The sequence below is a fragment of the Rhinatrema bivittatum genome, chromosome 2 (genome assembly GCF_901001135.1).
Source record: "Rhinatrema bivittatum chromosome 2, aRhiBiv1.1, whole genome shotgun sequence".
Taxonomy (NCBI): domain Eukaryota; kingdom Metazoa; phylum Chordata; class Amphibia; order Gymnophiona; family Rhinatrematidae; genus Rhinatrema; species Rhinatrema bivittatum.
Window position 1 is genome coordinate 765,176,477 of NC_042616.1, and position 21,010 is coordinate 765,197,486.

The 21,010-nt window shown below is 44.1% G+C and overlaps 1 protein-coding gene across 1 annotated transcript in view; it reads right to left on the bottom strand.

The window, feature by feature from the left end:
- WASHC5 (WASH complex subunit 5) overlaps positions 1–21,010 on the bottom strand; it is a 205,789-nt gene that overhangs the window by 133,381 nt on the left and 51,398 nt on the right. The window contains 3 exon segments of the mRNA XM_029592012.1: positions 12,024–12,091; positions 12,093–12,191; positions 13,947–14,059. Coding sequence (XP_029447872.1) covers positions 12,024–12,091; positions 12,093–12,191; positions 13,947–14,059 — 280 coding nt within the window.

Genomic DNA, 21,010 nt, shown 5'->3' on the forward strand with positions numbered 1-21,010 from the left:
AATCAAAAGATCTTCATTTGAAAATTGGAAGAAGGATCCATCAGAAGAAAATAGGATAAAGCATAAGCAATGGCAAGTTAAATCTAAGACAGTGATAAGGCAGGCTAAGAGAGAATTTGAAAAAAGTTGGCCGTAGAGGCAAAAACTCATAATAAAACTTTTAAAAAATATATCTGAAGCAGAAAGCCTGCAAGGGAGTCGGCTGGATCATTAGATGACCAAGGGGTTAAGGGGCATTTACGGAAGATAAGGCCATCGTGAAAAGATTAAACAAATTATTTGCTTCAGTGTTTACTGAAGAGGATGTGGGGAGATACCTGTTCCGGTTGGTTTTCAACAGTGATAATTCAGATGAACTGAACCAAATCACAGTGAACCTGGAAGAAGAGGTAGGCCAGATTGACAAACTGAAGAATAGTAAATCACCTGGACCAGATGGTATATACACCAGGATTCTGAAAGAACTAAAAAATGAAATTTCAGACCTATTTCAATTAATTTCTAATCTATCATTAAAATCATCCTTTGTACCTGAAGACAAGAAGATGGTGAATGTAACCCCAATATTTAAAAAGGGTCCAGGGGTGATCTGGGAAACTATAGACCAGTGAGAGCCTGACTTCTATACCAGGAAAAATCGTGGAAACTGTTAAAAATAATAAAATCACAAAACATTTAGACAGACATGGTTTAATGGGACACAGACAGCATGGATTTACTCAAGGGCAGTATTGACTCACAAATCTCCTACATTTTTTTGAAGGAGTGAATAAACATGTGTACAAAGGTGAACCGGTAGATGTGGTGTATTTGGATTTTCAGAAGGCGTTCGACAAAGTCCCACATAAAAGGCTTCTAAGAAAACTAAAAACAGTCATGGGATAGGAGGTAATGTCTTTTTGTGGATTGCAAGTTTGTTAAAAGACAGGAAACAGATTAAATAGTCTTTTTTTCACAATGAAAAAGGTAAAAAGTGGAGTATCTCAGGGATCTATACTTGACCAGTGCTTTTTAATATATTTGTAAATGATCTGAAAGGGGTTCGACGAGTGAGGTGATCAAATTTGCGGATGATACAAAATTATGCAGACTAGTTAAATCTCAAGCAGATTGTGATAAATTGCAGGAGGACCTTGTGAAACTGGAAGATAGGGCTTCCAAATGGCAGATGAAATTTAACATGGACAAGTGCAAAGGGATGCATTTAGGGAAAAATAACCCTTGCTGTAGTTACACAATGTTAGGTTCTACCTTAGGAGTTACCACCCAGGAAAGAGATCTAGGCATCATAGTGGATAATACTTTAAAATCGTCGGCTCAGTGTGCTGTGGTGATCAAAAAAAGCAAACAGAATGTTAGGAATTATTAGGAAGGGAATTGCAAATAAAATGATGGATGTCATAATGCCTCTGTATCACTCCATGGTGAGACCTCATCTTGAATACTGTGTGCAATTCTGGTCGCCACATCTCAAAAAAGCTATAGTTGCACTGTGGAACGTGCAGAGAAGGGCGATCAAAATGATAAGGGGCATGGAATGGCTGCCCTATGAGGAAAGGCTAAAGAAGTTAAGGCTGTTCAGTTTGGAGAAGAGACAACTGAGGGGAAATATGAAGAGGTCTACAAAATCATGAAAGGACTTTAACAGTTATTGTAAATCGGTTATTTACTCTCTCAGATAATAGAGGGACTAGGGGGCATTCCATGAAGTTCATAAGTAGCTTATTGAAAGAAAAAAAAAATCAAAGAAAATTTTCACTCAACGCATAGTTAAGCTCTGAAATGGATTGCCAGGGGCTGTGATTATGGCAGTTAGTGTAACTGAGTTTAAAAAAGGTTTGGATAAGTTCCTAGAGGAAAAATCCATAAACTGCTATTAATTAATAAGCAATAGTAGCTTGAGATTTTTTTAATGTTTGGATACTTGCCGGGTACTTGTAACTTCAATTGGCCACTGTTGGAAACAGGATACTGGGCTTGATGGACCCTTGGTCTGACACAGTATGGCATATCTTATGTTTACAGTAGAAATCTAACCAGAATGTAAAGTCCAGACTGGTTTAATAATGAACCTGGTCCTAAAGGGGACTGATTTTGTAGCCTGTCAGCAGTTTGTACTGGGCTGAACGAGTACATAGTCCAGCTGGTTGGTGTGCTGGCTAGTGGAGTTCAAAAGGCAATGCTGGACAGGTGTCCCTTACCCAAGGAGTTCAGCTGGCAAGTTAGCCAGCAGAGAACAGGGCCTCAAATCGGATGATTGATTGATACGTTGGACAGCGGAATCCATTAGTTAAAAAAAGAAGGAACAGAGGCTGCGCCACAGCAAGGGGGTCAACAGGTGTATTGGCCTGCAGGGATAAAGAGATGACACTATTGAGGGACAAAGGGAACCTCCCACAAAAGTGTGGAGTACAGCAGAAATCAGGAAGTCACTTCCTCCTTTCAGGTCAAATCCATGGGAGCTGACTGGCCTGTTGGGTCTGGGAGTGGTGCAGGGTGTTTAATTTGGTCAGTGGGAGAGTGCTTATTTAGCTAGAGTTATAAAATTGAACTGTTATATTAATATTTGTTTAAATGTGTTTAATAAATATGATTAGTTAATGGATTCTGTCCCTGGTACTTTCTTTGGCCACAAATTGGAACCTAGATAAAAATTAAATTACAGTGAACCTTCCGACTGCTGCTGTCAGTCAACATTAAAACTGCTGCAAACGCTTCAAAATGCAACAGCAAGAATTACCACTAATACCTGTAAAACTGACCACATCACCCCCATTCTTAAAGACCTGCATTGGCTCCCTATCCCCTCCAGAATCCTCTACAAAACATTAACCATCATACATAAAGCCACCTTCTCTCACAACTGTGCAGTCTAATCGGCCCACAAGAACAGTCAATAAAGGAACCTTGCTCGTGCCCTCCCTGAAAATAGCACACCTTTCCTCCATCAGAGATCATGCCCTCTCAATTGCGGGCCCTTCACGCTGGAATTCCTTGCCCACAAGTCTACGTCTTGAACCATGCTCTTCCAAATTTAAAAAGAAACTAAAAACATGGTTGTTTAAACAGGCCTACCCTGACTAATCTTCCACCTTTGCTCCCTCTAGTCACTTTTTCTGTCAACGGACCCTGTCTATATGATCATGCAACCTTTGATGTTTACCCTTATGTTTTGATCATGCAGTTATGATACTACTTTGTATATACAACCATGTAATTAAGTTTTAACACATGTATTGTTCTCTACTTGCCATTTCCCACCCATACTTGGTTAGTTTGAGAGTCAAGTTATGCTAAGGAATTTTCTGCAGTTGCTCTTTGTTTCTACTCTGTACTTTGCGTGTTCCCTTTCCCCGTTATTTTCCCTGTTATTATGTACTTTCCAACTTTTGTTAGAATGTAAACCAGTATAATGTCCCCTCTAATACCGGTATAAAAAAAGTTTTTAAATAAAATAAACAAACAAATATGTGGTAATATTTTTAGTTTAAAAACAGGGGGAACATCAGAGGAAGCAAACATGTGGTACACGGCGGCTTAAAGGGTATATATATATATATATATATATATATATATATATATATATATATACATATATATATATATATATATATATATATATATATATATATATATATATATATATATATATATATACACACATATATCGAACAGATCGACTAGAATCAATACCTAGCCACCCTGCAAAACCTGTCACCAAAACATTTAATTATGCCTCCACTAAAGCCCGTGCCTTGTCCCTTGCTGGCCCAATTTTATGGAACTCTATGCCCACTGAATTACGTCTTGAACTGTCTCCCAAGATCTTCAAACAAAAACTTAAGACATGGTTATTCTCTCAAGCTTACACATGATCCCAACTTCCTCCTCCATAGCCTTTAGCTGCCTACCCTCTCGTTCATAATAAATTTATTTATTTATTTATTTAACATTTTTATATACCGGAATTCATGTAGCAAAGTTACATATCATTTCGATTTACAATATAACAATTAACATGCATATAAGAATGCGGTTACATCGAACAGGTAGGATAACTTGGAACAATGAACTGGGGAGTAAATTGCAATGATTACGATTAGGTAATAATATGCTATAACTGGAAACTGGCTGTGTAAATAGGGAGTCCTGTTACAAGAAGCACATTGATGGGCAATAATTGTTATGTATTAAAAGCTTGTTCGAATAGCCAAGTTTTGAGTCTCTTTTTAAAGGTGATTGGGCAAGGTTCCTTCCGGAGTTCTGGAGGTAGAGAGTTCCATTGCGCAGGGCCTGCTGTAGATAGGGATCGTTTATTTAACGAGGTTTTGATAGGTGGGGCAAGGAGAGTGTCTCTATAAGCTGCTCTTGTTGGTCTGGATGTAATATGTGGTTGTAATGGGATGTTGAGTTCTAGTGGAATGAACTTGTGTATAGATTTGTGAATGATTGTGAGAACTTTATACGAGACTCTAAACTTGATAGGGAGCCAGTGTAGATTTCTTAGGATGGGGGTAATGTGGTTTCTTTTGTTGGACCTAGTCAGAATCCTGGCTGAAGCGTTCTGAAGCATTTGTAGTGGTTTTATGGTGTTGGCTGGAAGGCCTAGTAGAAGGGAGTTGCAATAGTCGATTTTTGAGAAAATGATTGCTTGAAGAACTGATCGGTAGTCATGGAAATGGAGGAGGGGTCTGAGGCGTTTCAGGACTTGTAATTTAAAGAAGCCATCCTTCGTGGTGTTATTAATAAATCTCTTTAGGTTTAATTGATTGTCCATGATGACTCCGAGGTTTCTGACTTGAGAGGAGAAAGAAGGTTGACTGGTGGGGAGTATGTTGGACATTGCATAGTTGCTGTCCTGTGAAACAAGGAGTAATTCCGTTTTGTTGGGATTAAGAATTAAGTTGATGCTCAAGAGTAGATTGTTGATGTCTAGGAGGCAGTTGTTCCAGAATTCTAGTGTTTTTTGAAGTGATTCTGTTATTGGGATGAATATTTGGACATCATCAGCATAGATGTAATGGGTTAATTTTAGTTTGGAGAGGAGCTGGCAGAGCGGTAAAAGATAAATATTGAAGAGGGTGGGGGATAAGGAGGATCCTTGAGGGACTCCCTGAGAAGTTTATTTTTTATTTATTTGTTCCCTCTCTCCCCTTTATCTTCTTCTTTTCTCTCTCTGTAACACTAGAGCTATTATATTAATCGCTTTTCCTATACATCTTTGCCACCTGGCTAATATTGATGCTTTATCACTTCTTCTCTTACGCCTCTCCTAAAATGTAACGCAAGTCTTAGCGTTGCTTTCCTAATTCTTATACTCTCTTTCACACTGCCCTTCTCCCCCAGTTTTTCTGGCCTTTTCAAGTTATCATCATTACACTTAATTCTGTCTTAAGTTTTTGCGTTATCAACATCCTAAGTTGTTTATACACTAGTAATACTTTGCTACTACCATGTACCTTGCTAATATTATGTACCTAAGTTAATCCTCGTTGTTTCTTTTAATTTTTTGAGTTGTATTATGTACTGGTTTAATTATTACCATCTTGTTCTATGTATAACGCTATGGCGTAGGCTATTTTGTTCTCTGTACACAGACGTGATATCTCTGATGAGCGGCGGTATATAAAAGCTAATAAATAAATAAATAAATAAATGTAGGTGCCAGAAATACCTGCTGAATTTTCAGGCTTGGAATTATAGCAAAAATAGCATGATCCCCAGCTGTAATGCTTCCTGAAGGAAAATTAACATGTGACTTAACACATCAGGTCAAAGCGCTCTCTGTATTTTGTACCATCAGAGCCTGTCAGTGAAAACCTTGGAGGACAAAGAGCCAATCTCAGTTCTGCTTCCTACTAGATATTATAATGCAGATGGACTTCTCAGCCACAATGCCCCAGTCAGTTGAGTTCCTCCCTTCAACAGGAAGAAATCTAATTCAGTGAAGGCCACCAGGGTCTTGGATGTTTAAAATCAATTTCCCTGTACATACCCGGATCAGTCCAGTCAGTGGGTTGTTGTCCCCCTTCCAGCAGATGGAGTCAGAGCAAAAACTGTAAGGACGGCCCCTATTAGGGTGGAGCACCCTCTGTGTCCCTCCAGTATTTCTCTGACTCCAGCAGATGGCAGGTAGCACCTACGGATCCCCAGTACTTTTTGCTAGACTTTGAGTCTATTTTCTTACTTTTTCAATATGGATCAACTTAAAAAATAAATAAATAAATAAAAAAGGTTGATTTATTATTCTACTCCCAATCATCTCTGAGACTTGCAGGCAGAACTTGCTAGGGAAAGTTTTCTATTGTTCCCTCCCTGTCTGTGCATTGGGGGTAAGTTCTTATGTATTTTTTTCTTTCAGCATTTTAAGAGCTGTCACTGGGTGCACGTTGGAGGCTCCAACCTCTCCTTCCCCACAGCAGCCCGCCCTGAGACATTGCTTCCTCAGGGCCGATGAGACAGAGAGGCGGCATTCCTCTGTCTCCCTAACTTACATACCTTGTGGATTACTGCTGTTGACAGCCTTCGAGAGAGTTGTTTGCCTCGTTTTTCCCCTCACTCTCCCATGCCGCGTCCGACGTGATGTGCAGCCTGCGGGGAGCCTGGGTGGCTCTCCCGCGAGGGCCTCTGCGCTAGGTGGGAGGGATCCTCGAGGCCAGGGGGACGTTCGCTTTTGCGCGCTTCTGCGTGCCCGCCCTTGGAGAGGTCGGCTCCGTCCCTTTCTGAAGAGGGAATGGCGGCCATCTTGAATTCAGAGCTGCCTGCTCCTACACCTCCCGATTTGATTGACGACTCCGGATCTTCACCTCCTCCACCGATTCTGATGCCGGCGAGCCCACCCGATACTAACTTAACAGCGGGGCATTTGAATGTGGTCCCTCCTGCTGCCCCCCAAGGACCATTTTCTACCGAGTTCATTTTGCTTATGCATAATGCTTACTTAGCAAGGCTCTCAGGATACAGCAGCTCCTTCTCCTCCAAAAATCCCCAGGTTTCAAGGGAGTGGGGATTTGCCAGATCTCTCCCAGGTACCTGATCCTCCTGTGATCCTCCTGTGCTCCCAGGGTTAGTGACCACACAGTTACCAGGAGCAGGGTCACACACAACCACCAGGAACCCCTCCGGGACCCTCTCGGGTGCGAGTGGTCTCCCATCCGGCCAACCCAGACCCCTTCCTCCCTCAGCATCCTGATCTGGACTTTGATGATCCGATCCCACTACTGGAATGGGATGACCCGCATGTTTTACGGCTCTTTCAGAGGAACGAACTGGATCTGCTCATTCCTCAAGTCCTCGAAGAACTAGATATTGAGGCCCCACAAGAGCCTGCAGGGCCCAGTGTGACCGGGAGGAAGAGGGGGCCCTGTCCTGGTGGATCTTCGTCCCCCAGTGAAAACTTTTCCTTTTCATCACAGGCTTCTTCAGTTATTGTCAAGAGAGTGGGATGTTCCTGATGGGTCCCTCAGGGTTGGCAGAGCGATGGACAAACTGTACCCACTCCCAGAAGAATCTTTGGATTTCCTCAAGGTGCCCAGTGTTGATGCATCGGTGTCCGCGGTCACAAAAAGGACAACTATCCCGGTCACTGGCGGCACCACGCTAAAAGACATCCAGGATCGCAATATTGACTGGGTAAATGTAACATCAGGACTTGCTAGAGACATAAAGTTCCTGGATGTAATAAATGACTGCTTCATGGAGCAATTGGTTCAGGAACCAACAAGAGAGGGAGCTATTTTAGATTTAATTCTTAGTGGAACACAGGATTTGGTGAGAGAGGAAACAGTGGTGGGGCCACTTGGCAACAGTGATCATAACATGATAAAATTTAAACTAATAACTGGAAGGGGGACAATAAGTAAATTTGCAGCCCTAACACTAAACTTTCAAAAGGGAAACTTTGATAAAATGAGGAAAATAGTTAGAAAAAAACTGAAAGGTGCAGCTGCAATGGTTAAAAGTGTTCAACAGGCTTGGACATTGTTTAAAAATACAATCCTAGAGGCGCAGTCCATATGTATTCCACGCATTAAGAAAGGGGGAAAGAAGGCAAAACAATTACAGTCATGGTTAAAAGGTGAGGTGAAAGGCTATTTTAGCCAAAAAAAACATCCTTCAAAAATTGGAAGAAGGATCCATCTGAAGAAAATAGGATAAAACATAAGCATTGTCAAGGTAAGTGTAAAACATTGATAAGACAGGCGAAGAGAGAATTTGAAATGAAGTTGGCCATAGAGGCAAAAACTCATAATAAAAACTTTTTAAAATATATCCAAAGCAAAAAACCTGTGAGGGAGTTGGTTGGATCATTAGATGACAGAGGGGTTAAAGGGGCTCTTAGGGAACATAAGGCCATTGTAGAAAGACTAAATGAATTCTTTGCCTCCATGTTTACTAATGAGGATGTTGGAGAGATACCAGTTCCGGAGATGGATTTCAGGGGTGATGAGTCAGATGAACTGAAGGAAATCACTGTGAACCTGGAAGATGTAGTAGGCCAGATTGACAAACTAAAGAGTAGCAAATCACCTGGACCAGATGGTATGCATCCTAGGGTAATGAAGGAACTCAAAAATGAAATTTCTGATCTATTAGTTAAAATTTGTAACCTATCATTAAAATCATCCATTGTACCTGAAGACTGGAGGGTGGCCAATGTAACCCCAATATTTAAAAAAGGCTCCAGGGGCAATCCGGGTAACTATAAAACAGTGAGCCTAACTTCAGTGCCGGGAAAAATAGTGGAAACTATTCTCAAGATCAAAATCGTAGAGCATATAGAAAGACATGATTTAATGGAACACAGTCAACACGGATTTACCCAAGGGGAAGTCTTGCCTAACAAATCTGCTTCATTTTTTTGAAAGGGGTTAATAAACATGTGGATAAAGGTGAACCGGTAGATGTAGTGTATTTGGATTTTCAGAAGGCATTTGACAAAGTCCCTCATGAGAGGCTTCTAACGAAAACTAAAAAGTCCATGGGATAGGAGGCGATGTCCTTTTGTGGATTACAAACTGGTTAAAAGACAGGAAACAGAGTAGGATTAAAATGGTCAATTTTCTCAGTGGAAAAGGGTAAACAGTGGAGTGCCTCAGGGATCTGTACTTGGACCGGTGCTTTTCAATATATATATAAATGATCTGGAAAGGAATACGACGAGTGAGGTTATCAAATTGCGGATGATACAAAATTATTCAGAGTAGTTAAATCACAAGCAGACTGTGATACATTACAGGAGGACCTTGCAAGACTGGAAGATTGGGCAACCAAATGGCAGATGAAATTTATTGTAGACAAGTGCAAGGTGTTGCATATAGGGAAAAAATAACCCTTGCAGTAGGTACACGATGTTAGGTTCCATATTAGGAGCTACCACCCAGGAAAAGACATAGGCATCATAGTGGATAATACTTTAAAATCATTGGCTCAGTGTGTTGCAGCAGTCAAAAAAGCAAACAGAATGTTAGGAATTATTAGGAAGGGAATGGTTAATAAAACGGAAAATATGTCATAATGCCTCTATATCGCTCCATGGTGAGACCACACCTTGAATACTGTGTACAATTCTGGTCGCCGCATCTCAAAAAGATATAGTTGCGATGGAGAAGGTACAGAGAAGGGCAACCAAAATGATAAAGGGGATGGAACAGCTCCCTATGAGGAAAGGCTGAAGAGGTTAGGGCTATTCAGCTTGGAGAAGAGACGGCTGAGGGGAGATATGATAGAGATCTTTAAGATCATGAGAGGTCTTGAACGAGTAGATGTGACTTATTTACACTTTCGAATAATAGAAGGACTAGGGGGCATTCCATGAAGTTAGCAAGTAGCACATTTAAGACTAATTGGAGAAAATTCTTTTTCACGCAATGCACAATAAAGCTCTGGAATTTGTTGCCAGAGGATGTGGTAAGTGCAGTTAGTGTAGCTGGGTTCAAAAAATACTGGACCAAACTGCAGGGTTCAAGCATCAGTCCACTGCTGGAGACAGAGAAATACTGAGGAACTGCAGGGGGCATCAGACTATATAAAACAGTGTCAGTTTTACTTTCTCTGTCTCCGCCTGCTGGCATGGATGAATGAACCCAGGAGTCCCGGACTGATCCGGTACGTACAAGGGAACTAGGGTGATGTTAGCTTTGAAACCTAACTCCGTCTCCATCTGCTTGCATGGGGAGAAAAACCTATTGGGTCCTGAATCCATCTGGCTACATGCTAGGAAATGAGAGAGTTGCCTAGGCCAAACTCTGGTAGAGTCTTATAAGGCCAAAGAAGCAGAAGAAGGGAGCTCAATTTCCCCAGTGGTTGCTTGCAGATCTCAGCATGGTCTCGATTCTGCTTCATGAGAGAAAAGGAGGAGCTAAGAGGTGCCTAAGAGTGCTAGACAGGAGAGAGGCCCTTCTACTTGGTTTCGGTGTGCAATGGAAGAAAAAAACAAAACAGCTGAAGAAACCATGACAGTATGTACATGTTTTTCTGCTGGTGGCTGTTCTCTTCCTCTTGGCCTGATTTGAAGTGGATGAAAGTGATTCATGTTTAATTCTCTGATCCATTTCTGATACAAAAGATCTGCATACCTGCAGCAGCAAGAAGTCAGGGCAGACAAGTGTAGCCTTGTAGTAGGGAATAGAACTGAACAACCCAAGAATCAGGTCAGGCTGTCCTCTCCAGCACTCGCTGTGTGGCCTTGAGAATGACCCTAGACCCAGAAGATCTTTAGAAAATGCACTTGTAAATGATTTGCCTTGTATAGCAATGCTAATGCACATTGACAACCAGGCTGTAAAAACTCACTCCCAGTAAGCGGATTACTTTTCTAAGTAACCACAGCATGAGATACTTACGGTAATCTAACATGGTTCCCACATAAGTGACTTATATGTAAATTGAGTTCCCTTGGATGGGTCCTACAGTAACTGACTGGGTGGCGAGAATTAATAGTGGGAAAAAGAAGTTCACTCCGTGGAGAGGGGCGTTAGTAATTGGTGTTGCCGCAGGGATCAGTCCTTGGAATCAGCTGTTTTTCTACATTTTTGTGAGCGACATTGTGAAAGGCCTCGTCAGGAAATGTTTGCCTTTTTGTAGATGGTACCAAAATCAGCAGTAGAAGAAACAGCGAGGAAGGTATAAGAAAACATGAAAGGGTCTGGCAGCTAAGATTTAATGCTAAAAAATTGCCGAGTAGTAAGGCATTTAAGATGCAAAAAAAACCAAAGGAGAGGTGCAGCAGCATAAGAGAAGAAAATCTTCCAAGCAGAAAAGAAGGGTGGGATCTGTGGATAATCGTATATGATGATCTTCAGTGGCAAACAGTCAATGACAAAAGCCAGAAAGAATGCTTGGCTGCATAAGGAGAGGAACGGTCCTGCAGAAAAAAGGAGGCAATATTTCCCTGGTATAAGTCCCTGGTGAGACCTCATCTTCAAAAGCATAAAAATCAGTCTGAGTTGGCCCAGAGGGTGGCTACTAAAATAATCAATGGTCTTCGTTCTAAAGCATATTTTGTAATTAGGTCTTACCTGATGGTTCCTTTCCTTTAGTCCCAGTCAGACCAGTTCAGATAAATAGGACATGCCCTCCGTCCAACAGATGGAGACAGAGATCAAAAGGCTAATAGATGTCACCCCTCTCCTATGCATCCTTGCTGCCATTTACTTTGGCTAGGCAATGATTTACTTCTTCATATTTCTGGACTCTTCAACACCAGAAAATAAACAACATTTGAGAGAAGCCAGTGTTCAAAATGCAGCTTAGTCAGAGAACTGAATTAATATTGAAAAGTCCAGTGATGCGTCTTCAAGGTTCCCCTTTGAGTGGAACCTTGAAATCGCACAAGTCCCTTTATCTTCCTGTGCCTCAGTTCAGATGCTGCACCGTGCACTGTCTGATCACTCACATTCACAGTTGGGGGCCATATGTCGTTTTCAGAAATAACTCAGGACTTGGTATATAGCACACAGCAATTCCCTATCAATTCAAACTGGTCTTAGGTTGATAATGCTAAATAATAAAACAATCTAAACCTGTCAATCAACTGCCAAGCATAGGAGAGGTCTCCAATTATTTGCATGGTGATCAAGACCTCCTCCTTAAATGTTAATGGTGCGGATCATCTGATGCAGAAACTTCCGAGTGTCAGCAAGAAACTGACACACTTGCAGATTGGATTCCAACTGGTGAAACTCTTGAACCTGCATAGTCACGCAAATAACAGGGAATTTATTTCTCACATCTGGCTCATATAAGATCTTGACATTATGCTGATAACTACACTACAGTTCACTGCTTCAGACAGGTTGGTCCCATGGTTTGTTTGTTTGTTTTAACTTGTTTTGTTTTATATGTAATTTTGTTACTTTGTAAACCACCTAGAATGGTTGACAAGAAGGTAATACATCTTTCAAACAAATAAATACAGGCTTACAGAAATGCCCATTATTTGAGCAATTAAATATAGCTATTTAATAAAATCTGTCCACTAAGTGGCAAATTTTCCAAATGATCTTGCTACCTCACTACCGAGGTCTTGAAAACTGACCAGTGCCTAGTGGCTAAACAAGCCACCTATTTTAATTTTATTAAATAGCTATATTTAATTGCTCAAATAATGGGCATTTCTGTAAGCCTGCTGAGTTTGGGGGAGGGGAGTGAAGGGAATATATGTGCTTATATTAAATGTCCTAATAAATAGGCATATTTTCCAGGCTGTATCAGCAGAAAAGATGGTACAAGAAACCCAGGATTGCTTCCTTTCTGAAAAGTATCCATCTATCTCATCACTAGGCAGCTCACCAAAAATTGCCTCTTAAAACTATTGGGAAAAAATAACCAGCCTGCATCTAGGCTAGTAATACATGCGAGTTCAGCAATCATAGCTAACATGCCCACAAGCTAATGCCGTGCGTTAACGCTGTGGGCCAGGAGTTTATTTTATTTATTTACAGCATTTATAATCTTCCTATAATGAAACATGTTAAGCGGGGTAAATACAATTCAAACATAAAAACATAATTCCACAATATTACTTCAACATGAAAATCAAAATGTCATTAAACTGAGAAAATCACAATAAAATCATGAGTAAAATCAAATCACTACAGTTGGACAGGCTTTTTTAAACAAACAGAGCCTTCAACCTTTTTTGAAAACCTTAAGATCAGAAATGATCTTAAGGTCATCTGGTAGGTCATTCCATAGTTTGAGGCCAATAATTGAAATTGCAACGATTTAAAACGCACTTCTTACAGATGGGCCTCTCGCACATTAGGTACTTCAAGGAGATGTTATGAGAATGATCTTAATAATACACGTAGGAACATATTTCTTAAATGCATATTGTTTTGTGCAAAACTCCTTGTTGCATGCATCGGCAGTAAAGTATGTACACAAGAAAATGTAGGATTCCAAAAGCAAAGCGGTAGTTGGTCTAGAGAAGCCACGGATGTGAGAAAAACAAACAAAAACAAGACCGATGCCTTGGAAAGAAATTTTATTCAATGTGAGTGTATCCGCGGCTCCTTGGTTTTTCTCACAAAGAAAAATGTGCGCACACAACTGAGGGTTAAACTGTGTGCTGTGCTGCGCATACCTTGCTGCATTGGCCTCTCTATTTGCAAGGGATCCCAAGGTTCCCTTGGAACTCTGACAAATAACTGGGGAAATTTTCCTGATATGATTTTACAATTAACATAAAAATCTTAAATTGTATCCACTGGGGCACTGGTAACCAGTGCAAACTCTGCACGGTTGGAGTAATGTGCTCATATTTTAGAATTTTAGCAATTACCAGCATTTTACATAAACCTATGTCTAAGGAGCTGCAATAGCTAATTGTTGTTAAAACAAAGGTCTGGTCAATTGTTCTAAAATCATCCGGCTCTACAAAGGGTCTGAGATGGAGCAAATACCTAAAACTGAAATAACACTACCCCTTTCCTTTGCCTTACCTCTTCTAGTGCTTGTATTAGTTGCACAGTTTTCCTGCCTGCTGCTGTGGAATCGTCATAATTTAGAGACATTATCTGCTTTGAAATCTCTCTGAACCAGGCCTGCAGGTTTTCTAGTCAATGAAAGCAAGGAAACAGTTTATAAATTGACAGAAATTTACAGACACAAAAAATTCAAGTTCCAATTGCAGAACACTTCTGATCAACACCAGTTAAAACAAGGGCGACTATAGGCAGCCATTTCAATAAACTGAATTGTCTACATTCATGCCCCATTTTTTTCCCCCGAGGCCTTCCTTTATACTTGGACTTCTGGCTCAGTCAGAACTGGCACCAGACCTGCTCACACTCATTTATAACTGGATGTGGGGGTCTAAAAGTGAGGTACCACCGTCTTTTGTTCATGGCTACTAAGGTTTCTCCCCCTCCTCTCCCGATCAGTCCTCATCCTAACTCCACCCATTGCAGCTAAACCTCAAACCTTGGTGGGGTTAGGATCTTGGTGCAACGTGTCCCCTGAAACCCAACTACAGGGATCACTGTCATGTCATTCCCTCCTCAGCCCCACCTTAAATACTATCTTGCTGACTTTTGTCAGGACATGTGGTTTGCTTCGGACTGACTGATGTCCCTGCTGAGTGAAGCTCTGTCTACTTGCATGTGTAAAAGGAAATCTCTAAAACAAAACAAAATGCCCAAAGCTTGGCATTGTGGATTTAGAAGGAAAAACAAAAAGAATAATAATTCCTCAAGGAAAACTTAAGAGGTCATCCCTCGCTTACGCAGACATTTTAGGAATAAAGTTTTATTACTGTACAAACATGCAGAAAGTTGCATACAGCGGTCACTTCCCTCGCAAGTATTTGCTGGGATGAATGGGTGTACACGTGCCTGCAGCGATGTGTACCTGCCAACCCTTCTCACAGGGGACCTGTCACACACAGGCTTCTTTAAGGAACAGTGCTGCAAACCAACACATGAGCGGCTGTACATCTGGAAACACTGCTGGGGGGAGGAGGAATTTCATTTCTGAAGTCATTGTAATCCTGAAATTCTACAGTGACATCGAAGCAGAGTTCTTCCCTGTCCACTGTTCCACATTAAAATACATCAAGAGGACTGATTTCTAAACCTCATGCTATTTTACAACCTCTGGGGTTGACATGGAAAGCTGAGATGTAAAAACTGCGTTCTGAAATTCAGCACAGTTTCTTAATGCACAGGATAATTGTTTTCTTTAACTTCCGATGCAGTAAGCCAATTGTATGCTAAACTGGAAAACGTGCGCAAAGAAAAAGTCTTAGTGTACCAAACATGATTTACAGTATGTGCAGAAATCATATTTTTATGTACAGAAACATGGTTTATGTGCACAAAGCACTGGGGATGAGGTAATAGCTAATGCCATCATTAGCATGCTATTTCTATGCGAGGGCGTTAATGTAAACACACACTGTTTTGCGCAGAACTCCTTGCAGTAAAGGTTGTGCACAAAAAGATGCGGCGCACAGCTGAGGGTTGAACTGTGTGCTGGCTGCTCGCACCTTACTGCATTGGCCTCTGCATTTGCGAGCGATCACAAGGTTCCCTTGGAGTAATAGTCTTACAGTAATCTATGGAAGCATTCTTTCACACATCTGCCCTTAAAGCTGCAGACTCACATACAACAGGGTGGCTTCATTTTATTCAGAAACAATGCTCCTATTATGGATTAGGATCAACTCTTTCCCCACCCCACCTCCTCCACACAACTTCTCTCCGTTGTCCCGTCTGCCACCCGCAGAGTTTGCCTGTCCAGCATTCCGTGTTCTCTCACAAGCGTTCTTTCTGCACAGCTGAAACCTGTGGGCATATTCCTGTGCCTGATAGCAAGACTCTGATAACATTGAACACAGCTTTCGAACCTGCCGCATACCGCCTCCTCCTCCCCATGGCCTATTACCAATCCCGAGCTGGAAATGAAAAGCAAGCCTGAGGCGAGCGAAGCGCGAATCACTGGCTTCTCAGGTCTAGGGCAGACAATTTACAGAGAGCTCACAACAAGCAGAGTTGGGCAAGAAAGCAAGAGCCAGAGAGGTCCCATATTCAGCTGCTGGGCGGCTCAGCTAGTTAGCCAGATAAACATATCCAACTAACTTAGCTTATATATTCAGTAGCATGGTCATAATACCACATAATTTATCTGGAGCAAAATTACTACAAATAGCCGCACAGACCCCCAGAGCCGAAGCTTCAAACACTTTCTTGGAGTTGGGCCTCCAGTTTCTCCTATCCTGATATCCTTGAGCGCCGTGGCTCCTGTGACTGGTATCGTCGACCAGTTCGTGACCACCGACACCCGCTGCGTCCACTCTAGGAAGACGAAGGAGTTCCAGCGCGTCATCCAGCAATGGATACAGCTTATCCATAGCCTTACTCACCTTCAGGCCCAATTCCGGGGTATCCCATTCCCGGAAGAGAATATCAGAAGCAGAGAAATGGAACGGGAAAGCCCACTGCCGGGCCCGTAAGGCCCAACAGGACCGGGTTCATCTTGGCATCCTTCTCGGGACTGTGTGGGTGGGAGCATCCACCCCCACCTCCCGCAGGATAGCTGGGATAAGCGGCACCAGCTTCCTCCTTCCGGAACAAGCACACCACTTTGGGGTCGTCACCTTCCACCTCTGGAGTCCCCTTGCTGGTCCCAGGGTGGACCGTATCCTCTTCAGCGGGCGCTCCTTCTTCCCCTGGGGCCCCTACATCCGGGTCTGCCGTCCTCCGATGAGGCCGACTCGGAGTCAGTATCCTGGGAGCCCCCCCGTACAGGGCGCCACTCTCTAGGCGGGTCCGCGGGTCTCCGGAGACCCTCCCCCGCTCACCTCTTCCCGGGGTTTCCGACCGACCGTAGAGCCGAACCCCCTTTAGCCGATGAACCTACCTCTTTTCCTCTTTGATCTTTTATACTTTTAAAATCCTTCTGTAAAAGGACTGCAAAGTCTGAAGAAAAGGAGGCCGTCCGAATCCGAGGGAGGCCTCGTCCTGGCTCCGATCCGCCGGCGAAGCAGCCCCCCTCGGGGGTCTCCTCCCCCGGGGGCCCGCTGCTGTGGAGACAGCGCCGGAAGCAAGCCGCCATCTTCCGCGGCCCTCCGCGTGGCTTCTCTTACGGTATCCAAAATGGCCGCCGTTCCCAACGCTAAGCGGGAAAGGCTCAGCCCTGCCTTCTCCGTCAGGTCCAGCGCGCGGCCAGCGATCGCGCCGGCCGAGATCGGTGCCCCCCGACCGACCTCGGACGGCCCCTCGCCGCCCGACATGCAATTGGAACAAACTCCCTCGCGCGCCGCACGTGCGGCACGAAGCCCCCCTCGGCATGCGCCGCACCGTCCCGGCACCGACTAAGAAAGAAGCAAGTTAAAGAAAAAAAAGAACTCAGCTCTGCTCGCGAACGGCGAAACGGCAGACAGCGAGGACGGCGAGCCGGCAGAAACCACAAAAAAAAGTAAACACTGGTTTATTTTTGTACTTGCCGCTGAACCTGGTCCTGATCCTTCTGCTCCAGCGGGGGTGAGTGAACCGGGCTCCCCGGTGTCACCCCCGATGCTGCTGCCAGAGACAGGCCGGGTCCTCAACCCTCAGCAGCGGCCTCAAGCAGGGGGGGATGGTCCCCTCAGAAACTTGCAACCCCCTTGGGAGGCTCTCAGGACGAGGGCGAAGTTTTCCTACTTCTCTTGTTGTTTGTTTTCTTCCCTTTTTTTTTTTTTTTTTTTAAACCAAACAAAAAATCCCTGACTAGCTTAGCCAACTACCCAGGGACCATCAGAGACTGTGGGTGAACCTGCCCCATCTGCTGGAGACAGAGAAAGACTGAGGAGCTGTGGGTGGCGCCTTACTATATGTAGGGAGCCCGGCAAGTCTTGCTCTGTCTCCATCTGCTGGTGCGGAGTCACAACCCAGGTGTCTGGACTGATCCTGGTACATACAGGGAAAGTTATTTGGCTACAGTTTAGCCAGATAAGTACCTAAGCATTCATTTAGCTGGATAGGTTCAAAGTTATCTGGCTAAATGCTTCTGAATATGGACCTCCCCATCATTATTATCAGCCCCAGCCCTCAAGAATATGAGAAGTTGCTGTTGAGGCCAATGTGGCTGGTAGAGGGGGGAAGAGGAAAAGGAGGAGTAGTGAAAGGCAGGAGGGAGGGGAGTAATACAAAAAAAAAAAAAAAAAAAGACACTCCACCTAGAACAAATGAGAAAAACCAGGGTGGTATGCCAGGAAGATGGAGGGGAGACTAGGAGACATAAGGACATGCTTGAGCAGCACAGTATCACTGGTACCTGAAACTAATACAGCATGAGCCAGTGCTAGCACATTTATGAGGGAGTTTTTGAGGCTTGCCTCAACTAGATTTTAGTAAATCTATGGAAGACCTGGGAGAAAGCTGGTAGGAAAAGAGAAAAAAAAAATTACTCCCATTATTTATTTATTTTAACTATGTGAAAATTAAAAAAAAAAAAAAAAAAAAAAAAAAAAGAGCGCATTCTTGGGGCCTGCCAGCAAGCGCTGCCATATTGAAGACCTAGGTTGATCCCGAGTCCAGCATCTTCTGCTCTCTGGGACCAGCTGGCAATGCTGCGGACACAGCCCCTGCTGGGAGGGGGATAGGAAGGGGAGGAAAAGCTCAGCCGCTGCACAATGACGACACCCTATGGCCAGATCCGGGGCGCAAGCTGCGGTCTGTGGCTCCTGACCAAGAATGGCTTGCTGTGAAGGCTGGGTTATGTGGAAAGAGGGAGGAAGGGCTAAACATGGTGACGGTGGTGGTGGTGGTGGTGGTGGCGGCTGTGAATGCAGGCTCATGGTTGCCCCACTACGGAACAGTTCCCATCGAGCAGAAGGAAACTATAGGACCACAGAAAAGAAACAAAAAGCACATTGTTCTTTGGGTCTCTTCTGGAACTCATTAACTATGCTGAAATTGGTGGCATAGAACTAGTGTGACCTTTGCCCTCCACTTGCATGGCCAACCGATTTGACTTTCTCTCAGGGTAACCCCAAACCAGCTCCTGCCATAAGCCAAAGAAACTTTTTAGAGAGATACCAAGCAGGCCGATGGGCTGAAACACAAGGTTTTAATCCCTAAGAGATGCCCTTTCATGAAATCAGCTGGTTGGAACTTTTTTTTTTATATTATGAAAAGAAAATTAGGTTCTTACCTTTTGCTAATTTTCGTTCCTGTAGTACCGAGGATCAGTCCAGACTCCTGGGTTTTGCCCCCCCCTCTAGCAGATGGAGACAGAAGTTTATAAACAAAAACTCCGCCTACATATAGGCTGGTGCCACCTACAGTCTGGCAGTATTACTGAATGTCAAAGTAGCAGGAGAACCCGCAACAAATAACCCAAAGAACACTGAAGATTACCTCCAAACTAAGCCAAACTGAAGCTTAACTCCACCCAACTGGGTACCGAACTCGAGGTAACCAACAAACAAAACATATTCCAGAAAACAGCACACAGAGCACACATCCTCTCCCGGCAGACAATCGCAATACTGGGCGGGACTCTGACTGATCCTCGGTACTACAGGAACGAAAATTAGCAAAAGGTAAGAACCTAATTTTCTTTTCCCTGTACGTACCAGGATCAGTCCAGACTCCTGGGATGTACCAGAGCTTCCCTTACTGAGGGTGGGAGCCGGAGAGGCCTGCTCTAAGCACCCCTTCTCCAAACCCCGACGGCCCTGGCGCCTTCACATCCAAACGATAGTGCCGGGCAAAAGTATGGACTGACTTCCAAGTGGCCGCCCTACAGATCTCCTCTGTAGGAATATGTTGGCATTCCGCCCAGGATGTAGCCTGGGCGCGAGTTGAGTGGGCTTTCAGTCCCACCGGCAACGGTTTCTCCCCGCCAACAGATATGCTGAGCGAATGGTTTCCTTCAAACCAACGAGCAATTGTAGTCTTGGAAGCCGCTTTACCTCGCCGGGGACCACCATGGAGGACGAACAGATGATCGGAGACCCTGAACACATTAGTAATCTCCAAATAGTGTAACAAGACGCGCTGAACATCCAGCTTCCGCAGGTCCCTAGCTAATGGATCCGAAGACTGTCCCTGACCAAACGATGGCAACTCCACCGTCTGATTGACGTGAAAGGCCGAAACCACCTTTGGTAGAAAAGACGGCACAGTTCGCAAGGAGGACTCCCGAATCCGAAATCCTCAGAAAAGGCTCTCGACACGACAGAGCCTGCAGCTCAGAAATCCGCCGCGCCGATGCCATAGCCACCAAAAATACCACCTTGAGCGTCAAGTCCTTAAGAGTGACGTGTCCGCAGAGGCTCAAACGGTGCCTTACACAAGCGCTTTAAGAACCACATTCAAATTCCAAGACGGACACGGAGGACGAAACGGAGGGCGTAACTGTTTTGCCCCCCGAAGGAAACGCACCACATCCGGATGCTGCGCCACCGAAACTCCGTGCACCCGCCCCCGAAAAGATCCTAGCGCTGCCACTTGCACCCGCAAGTACTACAGGACAGGCCCTTAGCCAACCCCTCCTGGAGAAACAGCAGAATATCCGGAATAGTCGCCCGGGTAGGTGCTGTGCCGCGAAGCACACACCAAGTCTCAAACAGTCGCCACACGCGCACGTACGCCAAAGACGTAGACTTCTTTCGGGAATGCAACAGCGTGGACACCACGGAAGCCGCGTATCCTTTAGAGCTCAACCGCTGCCTCTCAAAAGCCATGCCGCTAGACAAAAGCGATGCACCAGGTCGAAACAAACGGGCCCCTGATGTAGGAGATCCGGCAGAAACGGAAACCGAAGTGGCCCCTCGACCGCTAGATTCACCAGATCCGCGAACCAGGGCCTTCTTGGCCATTCTGGAGCCACCACGATCACCTCCGCCGGATGCTGCTCTATGCGACGCAGCACCCGTCTGATAAGCGGCCACGGAGGAAACACGTAAAGTAACACATCCCTCGGCCACTGAACTACCAGTGCATCCACTCCTTCCGCCAACGTCTCCCGTCGACGAGAGAAAAATCGAGGAGCCTTTGCATTGCGGAACGTGGCCATCAGG